This window comes from Lissotriton helveticus, chromosome 2_1 (assembly GCF_964261635.1).
Source record: "Lissotriton helveticus chromosome 2_1, aLisHel1.1, whole genome shotgun sequence".
Taxonomy (NCBI): Eukaryota; Metazoa; Chordata; class Amphibia; order Caudata; family Salamandridae; genus Lissotriton; species Lissotriton helveticus.
The window spans coordinates 736258657-736271481 of record NC_136059.1 but is presented as its reverse complement, the minus strand read 5'-3'; the positions used below and the strand labels follow the sequence as shown (position 1 = coordinate 736271481).

The 12825-nt window shown below is 49.5% G+C and overlaps 1 protein-coding gene across 5 annotated transcripts in view; it reads right to left on the bottom strand.

Annotated features, from left to right (window-relative positions):
• The window catches only part of PPIP5K2 (diphosphoinositol pentakisphosphate kinase 2), a 1596028-nt gene that overhangs the window by 1200707 nt on the left and 382496 nt on the right, over positions 1-12825 (bottom strand). For all 5 annotated transcript variants that reach the window (XM_078675453.1, XM_078675448.1, XM_078675449.1 and 2 more), the window contains exon 11: positions 4175-4261. In XM_078675453.1, coding sequence (XP_078531579.1) covers positions 4175-4261 — 87 coding nt within the window. The remainder of the gene's footprint in view (positions 1-4174; positions 4262-12825) is intronic.

The window sequence follows — 12825 nt, the reverse complement described above, 5'->3', positions numbered from 1 at the left end:
CAGCAACCGCAACCGCTTACCGTCGTAGTCCTCAGGTACTTGTTCCAGCGTGGGAGGTCACCACTACACGCAGCAGCAGACGCAGCCCCCCAGGGTGCAGAGGGGTGGGCACTCCAGCCGGAGTCCAGCCATAAGCACGATTGGCAAAGCTGCTCCCCGCCTCTCCTACTATGGCAGCCACAAACGCGTTCAGAGCAGAAGTCAGTCTCGAGGGCTTCCGCCGCTGCACCTGTGGTGTAGCTCCTATATTCCCCATAGGCTCTGCGCATTGGAATAATATAAACAGCAGTGTAGACGTAGGACTGAAGTCGACTAGGTCACTACTGACTATATTAGACTTAAGTTTTGCCAGCTAGCTCAGAGGTCACTAGAAACTTTCTCGAATAAACGAGGAGGAGTTTAACCTCCCTGGATAGACTAGAAGGGATTAGCTTCCGACAACCATATAACATGACAACTTTGCTCCCTCAGAATAAGAGTGTATCTCTAGAGTCGTGTGAAAACAATAGACAGCTATTTCACTCAGTCAAGTGTGCATACTTAGTTTCACCAGAGTGCAGAGAAAAGAGAGATGGGCGTTTTCAATAAAAGGTTGTTATTTATTGAGCAGTCTTCTTTCTCATACAAGAGAAACGAATTGCCACAATTGCAATACTCATAGTAAAGTAAAGTGCGTACAGTAAAAGGAGGATTATAAAATAATACTGTAAAAGCATTGATATGGTTTCTTAGCCATATGATACTTTAAAATAGATAAAACATATACATACAAATATACATTGACTAACGTACTCAACTGGTGCTTCTAAATACGCCTACCCCGGTGTACCTGACCTAAGCCTAATACGTGGGAAGGAGTAAGTAAGTAGCAGCTTAAGTTTAGTTGGTTTTTGCCAAGAATCTGACTCAAGAATTCTCGTTAAGGTTTTAGTCAGCTTCGTACCTGGGTAATAGAAAGTAGGAGGTCTTGTATCTTTCTTTCAGGACTCGATATCCCAGTAACCCGCGAGGGTAACTGGAAACACCGGAGCTGGATTTCTCGGCAGGAGAAAAGACAGCGTCTCTCTCAGTGCGTCAAAGGGGAGGGGCGGCGTCCGTGGGCTCTCGCATCAGCTGGGCTCTCGGGCAAGTAGACAGCCGCTCTGCTCCAAAACCACCACCGTGTGTTTGCTTAAGGCAACGTTGGTATATTTATACCTGAAAGGTGCCGGGTTTTGACATAAGACTTCAATGAAGATGTCACTAACAACTGGCCGTTCTTAGAGTGCTCACAGGAGTTCTAGGACGAAATCAAAACAGAAGCAATGGGGAATTCCCAGGTTGCTGGAGGTTTGGTTTGTTTACAGAACTCGTTGTACTTTCTAGGAGCCTGGGGAAGTAGCCTTGCTTAATTTGGGCAGCATGGGCTATGACTAAATATGGATATGATTCTTATGCCTTTATAAGGATATTATTTATTATAACCATATAAGGGCATAAATCAGGACTATCGAATTTAGGGTCCTAGATAGAACTACAACACACCAACAGGAGGTCACACCACCAACAGGCGCAGTATTTCCACCGCAACTCTGGCGTTAGATGCTCTTAGTCGGGGTTCTGGCCTCCAGCCCACAGTCCAGTATCCTGCCCCAGCACCCAGGTGCAGACGGCACCGTTCGCGCCCGTTTGGCAGGAGAGGTGGCAGCCGCGCACCCCGCACTATCTCCCACCATCTGGTAGACGCCCTCTGCGCCCGGGGCCACCGGCATACACACCACAGCACCGCCACCTCCGGGAGGCCCTCGCATGCAGTTCTCCTTCAGGGCACTCCCTGCTCAGATCGATTTCTGGGCTCAAGCGCTAGGCCCCATCCAACGTCGACTCGGGCCCACTCTCACCGGCAATCCAGGTCACTGATACTCGCTCCACCTTCGAATGGCCTCTGTCACTCCGCGCTCAATTCTCGCCGGGGTAATCAGCAATCGCAACGCCGTGGGGTAGCGCCCAGGGGTCCAGGCAGTGCGCTGTGACGCCCCACGACAGGGCCAGCCTCCAGAGCAGTCCCCGCACGGTCGCCGGCCCACACTCCGCCTTCAAGAAATCGTGCCCGGTGGGCGGGGTCAGTTAGCCGCACGCAAACGCACGCCCGTCGGCCTCTCCAAGTACGCAGGCCCAGCTCGACTGGTCTGTGCCGCGCACTCTACCTTGGCGTTCGCAGGACGCCGCGACTCCGGGAGAGCCGTCACAGGCGCCCTGTCAATTCACCCGCTCAGGGTGTCAATTTCCAGCTATTGTGCCAGCTGTCAGTGCAGGATAAAGTAGGATATTTAGGAGCCGCCGAGAGGAGCTCAAGGCTGACACGGCCATCTTAGTTGCCGGCAAGCTCCGCCCCCGTGACTGGCAGAGTTACCTGCTCCCCCAGTCACCAAATTCCGAGCCGTGGCCACAGCGCAAGGCAGCCAGCCCGCCTCGGCGTTCCAAGCCGGTTCCCATGGCTTACCCACGGCCCCTGTCACTGCGGGTCCTCTGGTGAGACAGGGCCACCCTACCTCCCCACCGACGCTGTGTTTCCTCTTCTCAGTCAGTCAGCCCTGATAGCAGGCCCCTTCCGCCCCTCCTAAGCCTCGGATCTCGAGCAGGGGGGTTTCTCAATTGCGCCTCCAGTCCACAGTTCGGATCCTAAGGTCGCTCCACACCGTGACCTCTTATTCACATTGTCGCTGCACAGGCTGGTTCAATCCGGTCGCTCTCCCGACTCCCCACAGATGAGCGCGGTCTGCCTCTCCTCAGCATTGGTTGCAAGCTTCTCTGCACGCCTCCCTAGGCAGCGGGCCAGCGCCCAATCTCGAGGTGTTGCTTCCAATATCCAGGGCAGTTTCAAGAGGATGTGCATGTACGGGAACATATAGAATTGCTGGGCATATCGGCAGAGCCACAAGCCTACGCGGCCATCTTGGTCGGCAGCTTGGCCACGCCTGGCATATACAATCTTTAAAACCAGTTGCATCGTTTATAAAGCCATCATGACCTGCACCTAAACTTGTCTAGTAGACTAGCTTGGTGGTTCTCGGCACACTTGCAGCTAGGACACCATCATACTACAGACTAAGTGTAAAAAATTATGAACAAGATAGCTGGTACTTTCCATCAATGCATCTAGGGCCTGGAACATCCCCTGTACATCAGGACTGACCAAACACTCATACAATTTAGGAAAGAGTTGAAGACTCATCTTTTTAAAGAGCTCTACATCACAATGCATTACCCATCCACACCCCAGCTTCCTCTCCCATTACACGTTTACTTCATGCTCGTATTTGACATTATAACAAATAACCCCATCTCTTATGGGATCTGGGTCTTGGGTTTTGTTTTGTCTTTACAAGGGCAACAGTGTAGAAAAAAAACTTATAGCGGTCACTAGGAGAGTACAATGATAAGGGGATCTTACGCCTGTCAGCAACACACCCTGACCTTCGATTTTTGATGATCCAATCACGGGTGTGTATACATGTGGCTACTCTAGGAGAGCTCTGGGGAAATGTAATTGAATACATTTCTAAAACTGACAGAATTAGGTGCAGACATTCAAAATTTTCTGAATACAATTCTAGGTACATACTTCCTATTTCAATTAACAATTGGATGCGATGATATGTGCTTAATACGTACCAGTGTTGTCTTAGTTGTAAATTAAAAATTATAAAAATATGTGGTTGTCGTCCTCTTTGGTTCTCAGACAAAATAGTGAACTCTATGTACTATAAACACCATGCAAAGGTCTCTGCCTGGATCTGAGTATAAACAATACTAATCTACTCACGTGAACTATGCGCATAATAAAGACTGGTGAGATATTGGTTTGTTTGCCCATTTCTTCAGATCACTAGGCTTTGCACAGTCAATGGGCAAAGGGAATCAACCCAATCAATTTAGGGGTTAGAGAGAGTTTCAGATTTATGCCAACTGACTTCAGTATCACTTAGGAAAAGGGGGGCTTGTCCCTGAGAGCATATAAAGGCACACCACTAAGCCCCAACAGTAGAGATAGCCATGGAGAATGGAATGAGCAAAGACCATAAATAGTATCTATCAACTCTGTAACCACAGCAGATAAGCAGGCACAACTCTAGGTCATGGACCTGCAACCACACAATCTTACAAAGATTGATAAACAGAAATCATTAGCTACCTTTGGTGGCGAACTTCCATTTTCATTTTTTGCTTTGGTGTTCGATCTCCATGACGTATAACAGCTATAACACATCGGAGTTCCATCCTGCGGTAAAGTAAATAAAACAAGTTTCAAAATTAAATATAATAGGTATGCATATTTTCTCACTAAAATGCTTTTTGATTCACGTTATGTATGTGAAAATGTAATGCATTCCAATTGCAGCATATAACACCTGAAACCCTACTCAATCCTCCAAGACCCACAAATAAGGACCAATTTCTCACCTGGATAAAGAGGTTAAAAAGAAATAAAATACATTAGGTAATGGCTCATTACGGCGTAGCTTGCTCGCGGCTAAGATGGCCGTTTGAGACTAGAGCTCCGTGAAAACCGTTCAACACTGAAAACCGTTCAACACTTCACCAATTATCCTGCAATTGACTCGCATTTGTAACGGACAATAGTGCCCCCTGAGACCCGGAACCTCGAGGGAGCGATTTAAGACGCTCCCGACAGCTGAGCAGCATACTGCGCCGAAGATAAAGAGACGCCGTGGAGAGCTGGGATGGGCCTTAGTCCCAGGGCTTGAGTGAGTGAGGAGTGCAGCGAGCATTCGGGCACCCCTGCGCCCCACAGACGGGAGACACGCGCGAGGAGCAGCCGCGATCGGGAGCGGCTGCAATATTGGCCGGGCTGGTGCGCCGGAACTCGAATGTGAGCGCCCAGCGCGTGGCGGCTCTTGTGCGAGACCCGGGGCTGCTCCTGCGACTAATCCCGGTCCCTGTGTGGATGAGGGGTGCTCAACGGAAAGTCTACGGAGGGGAGGCCGCTGCGGGGCACGGACTGCAGCAACGCGGCCCTCGTTGAGAGTGGCAGGCACAGGGGAACGACGCACGGCGGGACGCCTGTTCTTCCCCGCGCTCCATTGAGGAAACAGCCAGAGTCTGCGATCGAGACTGCTGCAGTGCTGCCATTTTGCAGTGAGGACGCGCGGAGCTGGGGCACTGCTGAGGGGAAATAGTGGGTGCACGACCATGCGACGCCCCCAGGGAGGCTCCTAGAGAAGGCTGCAATACACATTCTGAGCCCGGTGGACTACGAGAGCGTAGGGGCTGAAGTGCGGACCCGGGACGCGCTGGGACTGTGGTGCGCTCCCTGACGGGTGTCTGAGTACTGGCAGCAGCGGCAGTAGCTCACCGGAGGGGATCACCAACCTTGACCCTCGCAGAGAATGAGGCGCTCAGCAAGATTTACTGCAGGAGAGAACGGATGGTTCTCTGCAGAACCTGCTGAAGTGAAGGTGCGGTGAGGTGCGGCATTGCTGTAGGACAGCGGCGACAGACCTCTGCGCCTTGCAGCTTACGAAGAACACTTAGGGCGCTTGATAATCAGAATATTCAGTAGAGCCGTCCTGAGGCCCCGAGTATCGGGACAGGCCGTGATCATGGGACCTGTGGACCACACACGAATAACTTTCAAACCAGAGGTGCCCCCGGCATAGTGATGCTAGGGAGCTGGCGCAACGGTTAGTGTGGACCCACCCTACGGCTGTACTGACGGTGTGGGACAAAGATGGGAAGAGTGGACAGGGCACAGCCGTAGCTGTCGTTTGAGTAGAAGCGCTCCAAATACAGTGACGCTTCCACTGAAGCGGCCTCCGGAGTGCGTGACCAGCCCGCAGAGGAACAATGTCGGGATATTCGAGGCATGCTAGTCGCCATGGAAAAAAGTCTGCAGAGCGCCATCTCACCACTTGGCACGAAAATGGATGCCTTATCCTATCGCATGGATCATATGGCGAGATATTAGATAAACATGCTGAGCGGCTAGACATGTCGGAACACAAACTGACTGAGGTGGAGGAGGAACATACCACTCTTGACTCTGACCACAAACAACTAGGTAGGGTGCTGAGGGTGCTGCAGGATAAGACCGAAGATTTAGAAGCCTGCTCTTGGCGATGCTACGTAAGAATTACAGGACTTCCGGAGACCACACCCACGGGTTATATGGAGCAATTCATAGGAAAATTGCTGCAAACCCTGCTCTGGGAAGAAGCATTCTCTACTATGTTCGTGGTTCGCCGCCCCGCCCAATCATAGCAAAGTTACTCAACTATCAGGATCGGGACGTTGCATGGATGTTGGCCAGGGAGAAGCAGCCCTTAGGATATGAAGGTTCCGTGATCTCGCTGTTTCCAGACTTCACGATACGAGTACAGGAGGCGCGCCGACAGTTCATCCCGATGAAAAAGCAACTTGTGAGATGGGAGTGGACTACGCCATGCTGTATCCAGCCAATTTGCGTGTCAACAGGCAAGGCAGATCTCACATCTTCACAGACCCGAAGGCACTACAGAAGGCGCTGAAAGGCTGGTCGAGAGAAAAACGTCCAAGTCTGGAGCGGCAACTACTTAGTGAGGTGGCTGGAGGGCTGCAGGATGAGGAGGAATGACTTAAGACTAGGGACTGAGAGCGATAAGTATGATATTTGCCCTAGGATGATGTTGGAATAGATGCGAGAGTATCAGAGTAGGGGGGGTCCGGAGAAAGCCAGGAGGGAGGCGGGGGGGTGAAGCATAGAATCTAAATAATACTGCAAAAAAATGTCCAATGTTAGGGAAGACGCAGCTAGCAGTGTGTTGCTGGAGATGCTGACTGTGCTGCAGTGCGGTGGTCATACGGGACACAGAGCTCTAAGACGGGGGCGTAACACCCGGTAGACAATATGCCACGAAGAGTCAATATATGGCGCCCAGAACTTTGAATCTTGTTCAACTGAAGGGGAGCGGGAGCGGGGAACAATATATAATGGGCAATTGCAAGTGCTGGAGGAGGCGGTACCTAGAGAACGGCTCCATGGGGCCGGTAGTACGCCATATTAGATGAGCAACCTCTGCCCACGCGTAAAGCACACCTAGGAATGTTCTTTGTTTTTGAAGGTTGGGACAGGAGGAGGGAGGTGTGGGAGGGGAATGGGGAATGATCGCGGCCATGTTGGGGGAGGTCTGCTGTAGGAGGGGGAAGGGGGGAAGGGTTTCGAAGCAAGTGGATGTTCTTCCAGAGGGAAACTATTTGCGCACATATCCAAGAGGTAGATGAGCACAACAAACCACAGAACAAATTGTGATTTGAGACTGAATGAGTGGGATGGGGTCACATGGTAACAACCGACATACCCAATCAGTAGCAGCAGTTAGGGCACTTACGTGGAATGTCAGGGGTCTGAATGACCATAGGAAACTTCGTAAGGTTTTACACTACCTGCACAACCATGCCATTGATGTAGCCATGCTACAGGAGACGCATCTTCCAATAGACAGCCCCCTCCTTTGGAGCAGAGGTGTGCGGGACAATGTGCACGCTTCCGGTTTCACCACACATGCCAGGGGGTGATCACATGGACCAATCCTAATTCTGCATATATTATGATTCCACTAGACACAAACAGAGACGGTAGGTACACCATATTCAGATGTCAGGGGAGGAGACTGGACTTGATACTTGTGAACATAAGTTGCCCAAATTACGATAGCCCGGATTTCTTTGATGCCCTGGCAAACGCTGAAGCTAAATACATGAATAGCCAGTTCCTCTGGGGTGCGGATTTAAATTTGGTCAGGGACCCGGAACTTGACAGATCGGGGGGACCGGAGAGATGCCTCACAGCGGCAGCTAAGACGCTGGAGGGCGTAATGCTTCGATTAGACCTGAGAGATGTGTGGCATGCAAGATTTCCGCGCAAAGGGGGGTCACACATTATTCCGCTTATTACAACATCCACACCAGGATAGACTATTGGATGGCATCTACTCCACTTTATGAGGCAGTCCGAGAATGCAAGGTATTGCCTCGTACATTGTCAGACCATTCCCCGCTGTTGATAGCGATTATTACACCTAGGAAAGGTATCCCGCCATTTACATGGCGATTCCCCCCATATTCACTGTTAGATTCGGCATTCAAAGCTGAACTTGCGGAAGTCATTGAGTCGTTCTTTGCGACGAATATAGGTTCGGTTGATACATTTCAGGTGATATGGGAAGCCTTCAAGGCTTATATACGGGGCATAGCCATGACTAAACACCCGGGAGTACTCCGGGACATTCGCAGACGCCTGGCTGACCTAGAGATGAAATTGGGGGATCTGGAGCGCCGCTAGCTGTCGATGGCGGACGTCGCTGTGGCTGCAGAAATTAAGTCTTCTTTGGAGGAGTATCAGGAGGCTGCCGATGCGGAACTTAAGCATCTGGGTAAATATGCCACGCCACATGCGTACAGGGAGGGGGAAAGACCGGGTGCGGTACTTGCACACCTGCTACGGAGACGCTGCAGCAAAGTCCTTGTCACCGAACTCAATTCGGGGGAAGGGGAAGCACTAACAGAGGAGACTGAGAATGCGGAACGCTTTGGCAGTTTCTACGCTGACTTGTCTACCACGCTCTTCTCGGGGAAGGAAGAGGAAATACTGGAATATCCATCTTATATTAAATTGCCTTTCCTCACGAATACACATCTGGAATTTTTGATGCGACCAGGGGAAAGGGACGAAATAGTCCTCGCCCTGACTGGCATGCATGCGGGAACTGCTCCCAGGACATATGGTCTCACAGTGCCCTTTTTACAGAGCATTCCTGGATATACTCTTACCACATCTCTCTGCACTCTTTGATGACATGTGTCAAACGGGTGAAATGCCTCCCACACTTAGAGAGGCAGTGATCGTAACTATACTAAAACCCGGGAAGCCCCCGGAGAAGTGCAGGTCCTATCGACAACTCTCCTTGCTCAATGTAGATGAAAATACTTGCTAATCAGATTACTCCCCTGGCGCAGGTACTGGTGGCCCCTGAACAGGGTGGGTTTATCCCAGTTAGGAACCTAACTTACAATCTACGTACGGTATTTGGAGCCCTGCAGCACACCAGACCAGATACTAAGGTGGTAGCGGTTTTCTTGGACATGGAGAAGGCCTTCGACTCAGTCGAGTGGCCCTTCCTGTGCCAAGTTTTAACTAGGATGGGTCTGGGTTCGGTCTTTTTGCAACTGGTCGGGATGTTGTATAATTGTCCTAAAGCCAGGGTTAGAGTCAGTAACCTGGTGACAGCGCCCTTTGACATAGACACGGCAGTGCTGCCCACTGTCCACACTACTCTACGCCTTGGTGGCGGAGCCACTGGCCTGCACCCTCAGAGAATACAATAGCCACAAGGGATTCAGGTTGTCCAAAATAGAATTGATAGTGTCAACGTATGCTGATGACACCTTATTATAAGTCCGCGACCCCGAAAACAATCTCTCCTCGGTACTGCGGCACTTTCTGCTGCAGCTGCAGGCGGGTGGCCTGTTATACTCCCAAGAGATGCCAGTAGACTGGGCATGTTGGCTGCCTCACTGCAGAGACCGAGGGGTGATCTGCGCGTTAAACTCTTTACAGTTACAAAAGGTTGGTGATCTATTCCAGAATGGAGCCGTTAAGCAATGGGGAGAATTAGTGCAGCGGGAGTCTCCTGGTACTCTGTTACAGCGCTTCCAGTATCACAGGAATAGACATGCACTGCAGGATGTGCTGGGTGACGACCTATTGGAGCCCCCAGAGGTTGCGGAACGCCGCGCAAAATAGTTTCCAACATTTATAAGATGGCCATATCGCATAAGGCCAACCAATATTCGAAGGCTCGACTAGACTGGCAGCGAGATCTGCAACAGCCAATAGATGAAGCCACGTGGGCATATTAATGCACCAGTACACGCCGTATATCACTAAATGGCAGGTACAGATTGATACATTTTAAGTACCTCAATAGAGCATACTATACTCCAGAAAGATTGCATGGATATGGATTACGAGACACCGGCATGCGATAGATGACCGGAACCCATGGCAGATTTCATGCACATTGCTTGGACCTGCCCAATAATATATACATTTTGGGAATTGATTTTTAAGGAGCTAGTGAAATTATTAGAAATAGAGCTTACCCCGGATCCAGCCCTGGCACTGCTGGGCTAATCCAAAAACATTGCGCCAGGGAAGCGTAGACTGGTGGATATGGGACTGCTGCTTGCGAAACGCGGCGTCCCTGTCCATTGGCTGCGTGGCCCTACCCCTACTATGACACAGTGGTCACAAGACATGCTTTACAGTAGCGCACAGACGGAGAATTACAATGAACTACTACCTCCCAGGAGCCGCCCTAAAAACGTCTGGGGACTATACACAACATACATTATCAACAGGGGACAGGAACAAACGGAGATTGAAGATTACATTCCACTGCAAGACCACACATCAGATACGGACTGACTACACTAATAACTTAGCATGACAGACATGGAGACAACTGAACAGGGACTCCCCTCATATATAGGGAATTCCTACATTTTGCTCTGGTAGGGTGGAGAACAACTACACCACGGTGCTTACTGACACCTCCTTATGATGCTGCGCTGCAATACATTAGATTGGGTTGATGTGACACTGGATTGTGCTAAAACGTGTGACGTGTATGCTTCACTGCGGACAGGATACTGCATTGGGTCATGGGTGCCTTAAAGGCACGGTGTCAGTTTATTGCTATGCAGCTACAGGTTAGCTTTTCAGTCTTTTTAGACTGTGTGTTTGCAATGCAGCCTGGGAGATTTCTATGCTTCCAGTGAGTTATGAGAATTTCTACTGCTTTCTGAGCATTACAACTGTTTCTAAAACAAACTTTGTGTTGTTTCTCATGTTTCTAATGCTTATTACTCATGTATGGTGGAAATTCTTTACAGCATATTTCAGCTCCGTTTTTATTTTGGCTGCTATTGCATGTTTATATATATATATATGTATATATATACATATATGTGTATGTACACTCTCGCTACTTTCTGTCACGTGTTTTCAATTACTTTTTTGGCTTGTAATAGGTACTACTGCGTATGATTATCACCTTTTCATGCTCGATTAGTTCGCACCTTTAATATAATTTACTATGCGCCGTTTGCCTCATATTACTGCTTCTTTCGTATTTCACTCCACGTTCATTTTGGTGTCAACCCGTGATTTCTTCGACCTTGCACACTCTTATATACAGCTCATGAAACTTTTGGCTTCCACGTTCTATGCACAGCTGGTTCCCTGTTTCCCAGTCACCCTTATTACCTTTCACCATGTAGCCTTTTCGGTACTTTTCCCGCTCCTGACATCCAATATTTTTACACCTTTTCCCTGTTTATAATTTTCAGACCCCCTGACGAAGCGCTCTTTAGCGTGAAATGCATCGGGGATTACACAATACTGTGGATGATAATTGATGTACCATGGATTATCAATGATGGATATGTCTTTATAAACTTCACCATATGGAATTAATATGATGGAATAATAACTAATTTTGAATAAACCTACGGAAAATATTTGGCCAGCAATACTTGATTTCAATACCTGTATTCATGGATTTACTACACTGACTGTGTATGCAAGAGTGCCCTGGGTAATTCTTACTCATAGTAAGATTCTTTTTGACAATTATATATATATATATATGTGGGGCACATATAATATAGTGTTTCCGGGGTCCCGCACATGGGCGGGAATATTCTAATGCTTATGACTATTGATGAGGATCCCCTAGAAGAGAACCCCAATCTACCCCTGGGGGGTCAGAAATCAAACTAGAAACCAGGGATTATTTTTTATTGATGATGGGGTGGGAGCTGCCCAAAAAGGGCATGGCAGTGCCCCCAACCCTGCCCCCCCCCCCCGAAAAATGTCAGTTTTTTTGCCCCCCGGGGGGCAGAAAGTCCACTAGAAACCAGGGATTTTTTTTATTGATGTTGGGGTGGCGGCTGCCCAAAATAAGCATGAAAATGCCCCACCCCCAATGAAATTCCAGTCTTATTGCCCCCCGGGGGACAGATTAGGGCAGTAGCCCCCCAATCTACCCCCCCGGGGGGGCAGAAAGCCCACTAGAAACCAGGGATTTTATTTTTTATTGATGTAGGGGTGGGGGCTGCCCAAGATGTGCAGGCCAATGCCCCCACCCCACCACCCAAAAAAATGCAACGGTCTTTTTGCTCCCCTCAGGGGCAGATGGGGGCAGTAGCCCATGATCTGCCCCCGGGGTAGCAGAAAGCCCACTAGGCACCAGGGATTTTTTTTATGATGTAGGTGTGGGGGCTTCTCAGAATGGGCATGATAAAGCCCCACCCCAAAAACAATTACCAGTCTTTCTGACCCCCACCCCCTCCCCCGAGGCATATTGGGTCATAGCCAACTAGGCCTCAGGAAATATATATATTTTTTAATTCAGGGGTGAGGTCAGCCCAGAATGGGCGTGCCAATGCCCACAAATTCCCCAAAAAATGCCACAGGCATATCGGGGAAAACCACCCCTCCCCCCGATTTCCCCCCAGGCGGTAGAAAGCCCACTAGGTACAGACTTGTTTTTAGCAATGTGCCTACCTGTGGATTTTGGGCCCTAGTACAGCCAGCACATAGGGAAACCTACCAAACCTGTACTTTTTTTAAAACTAGACACCAAGGGGAATCCAGGATGGGGTGACTAGTGTGCCTCTCACCAGATTCTGTTACCCAGAATCCCTTGCAAACCTCAAACTTAGTTAAAAAAAATTATTTTCCTCACATTTCTGTTATGGAAAGTTCTGGAATCTGCGTGGATC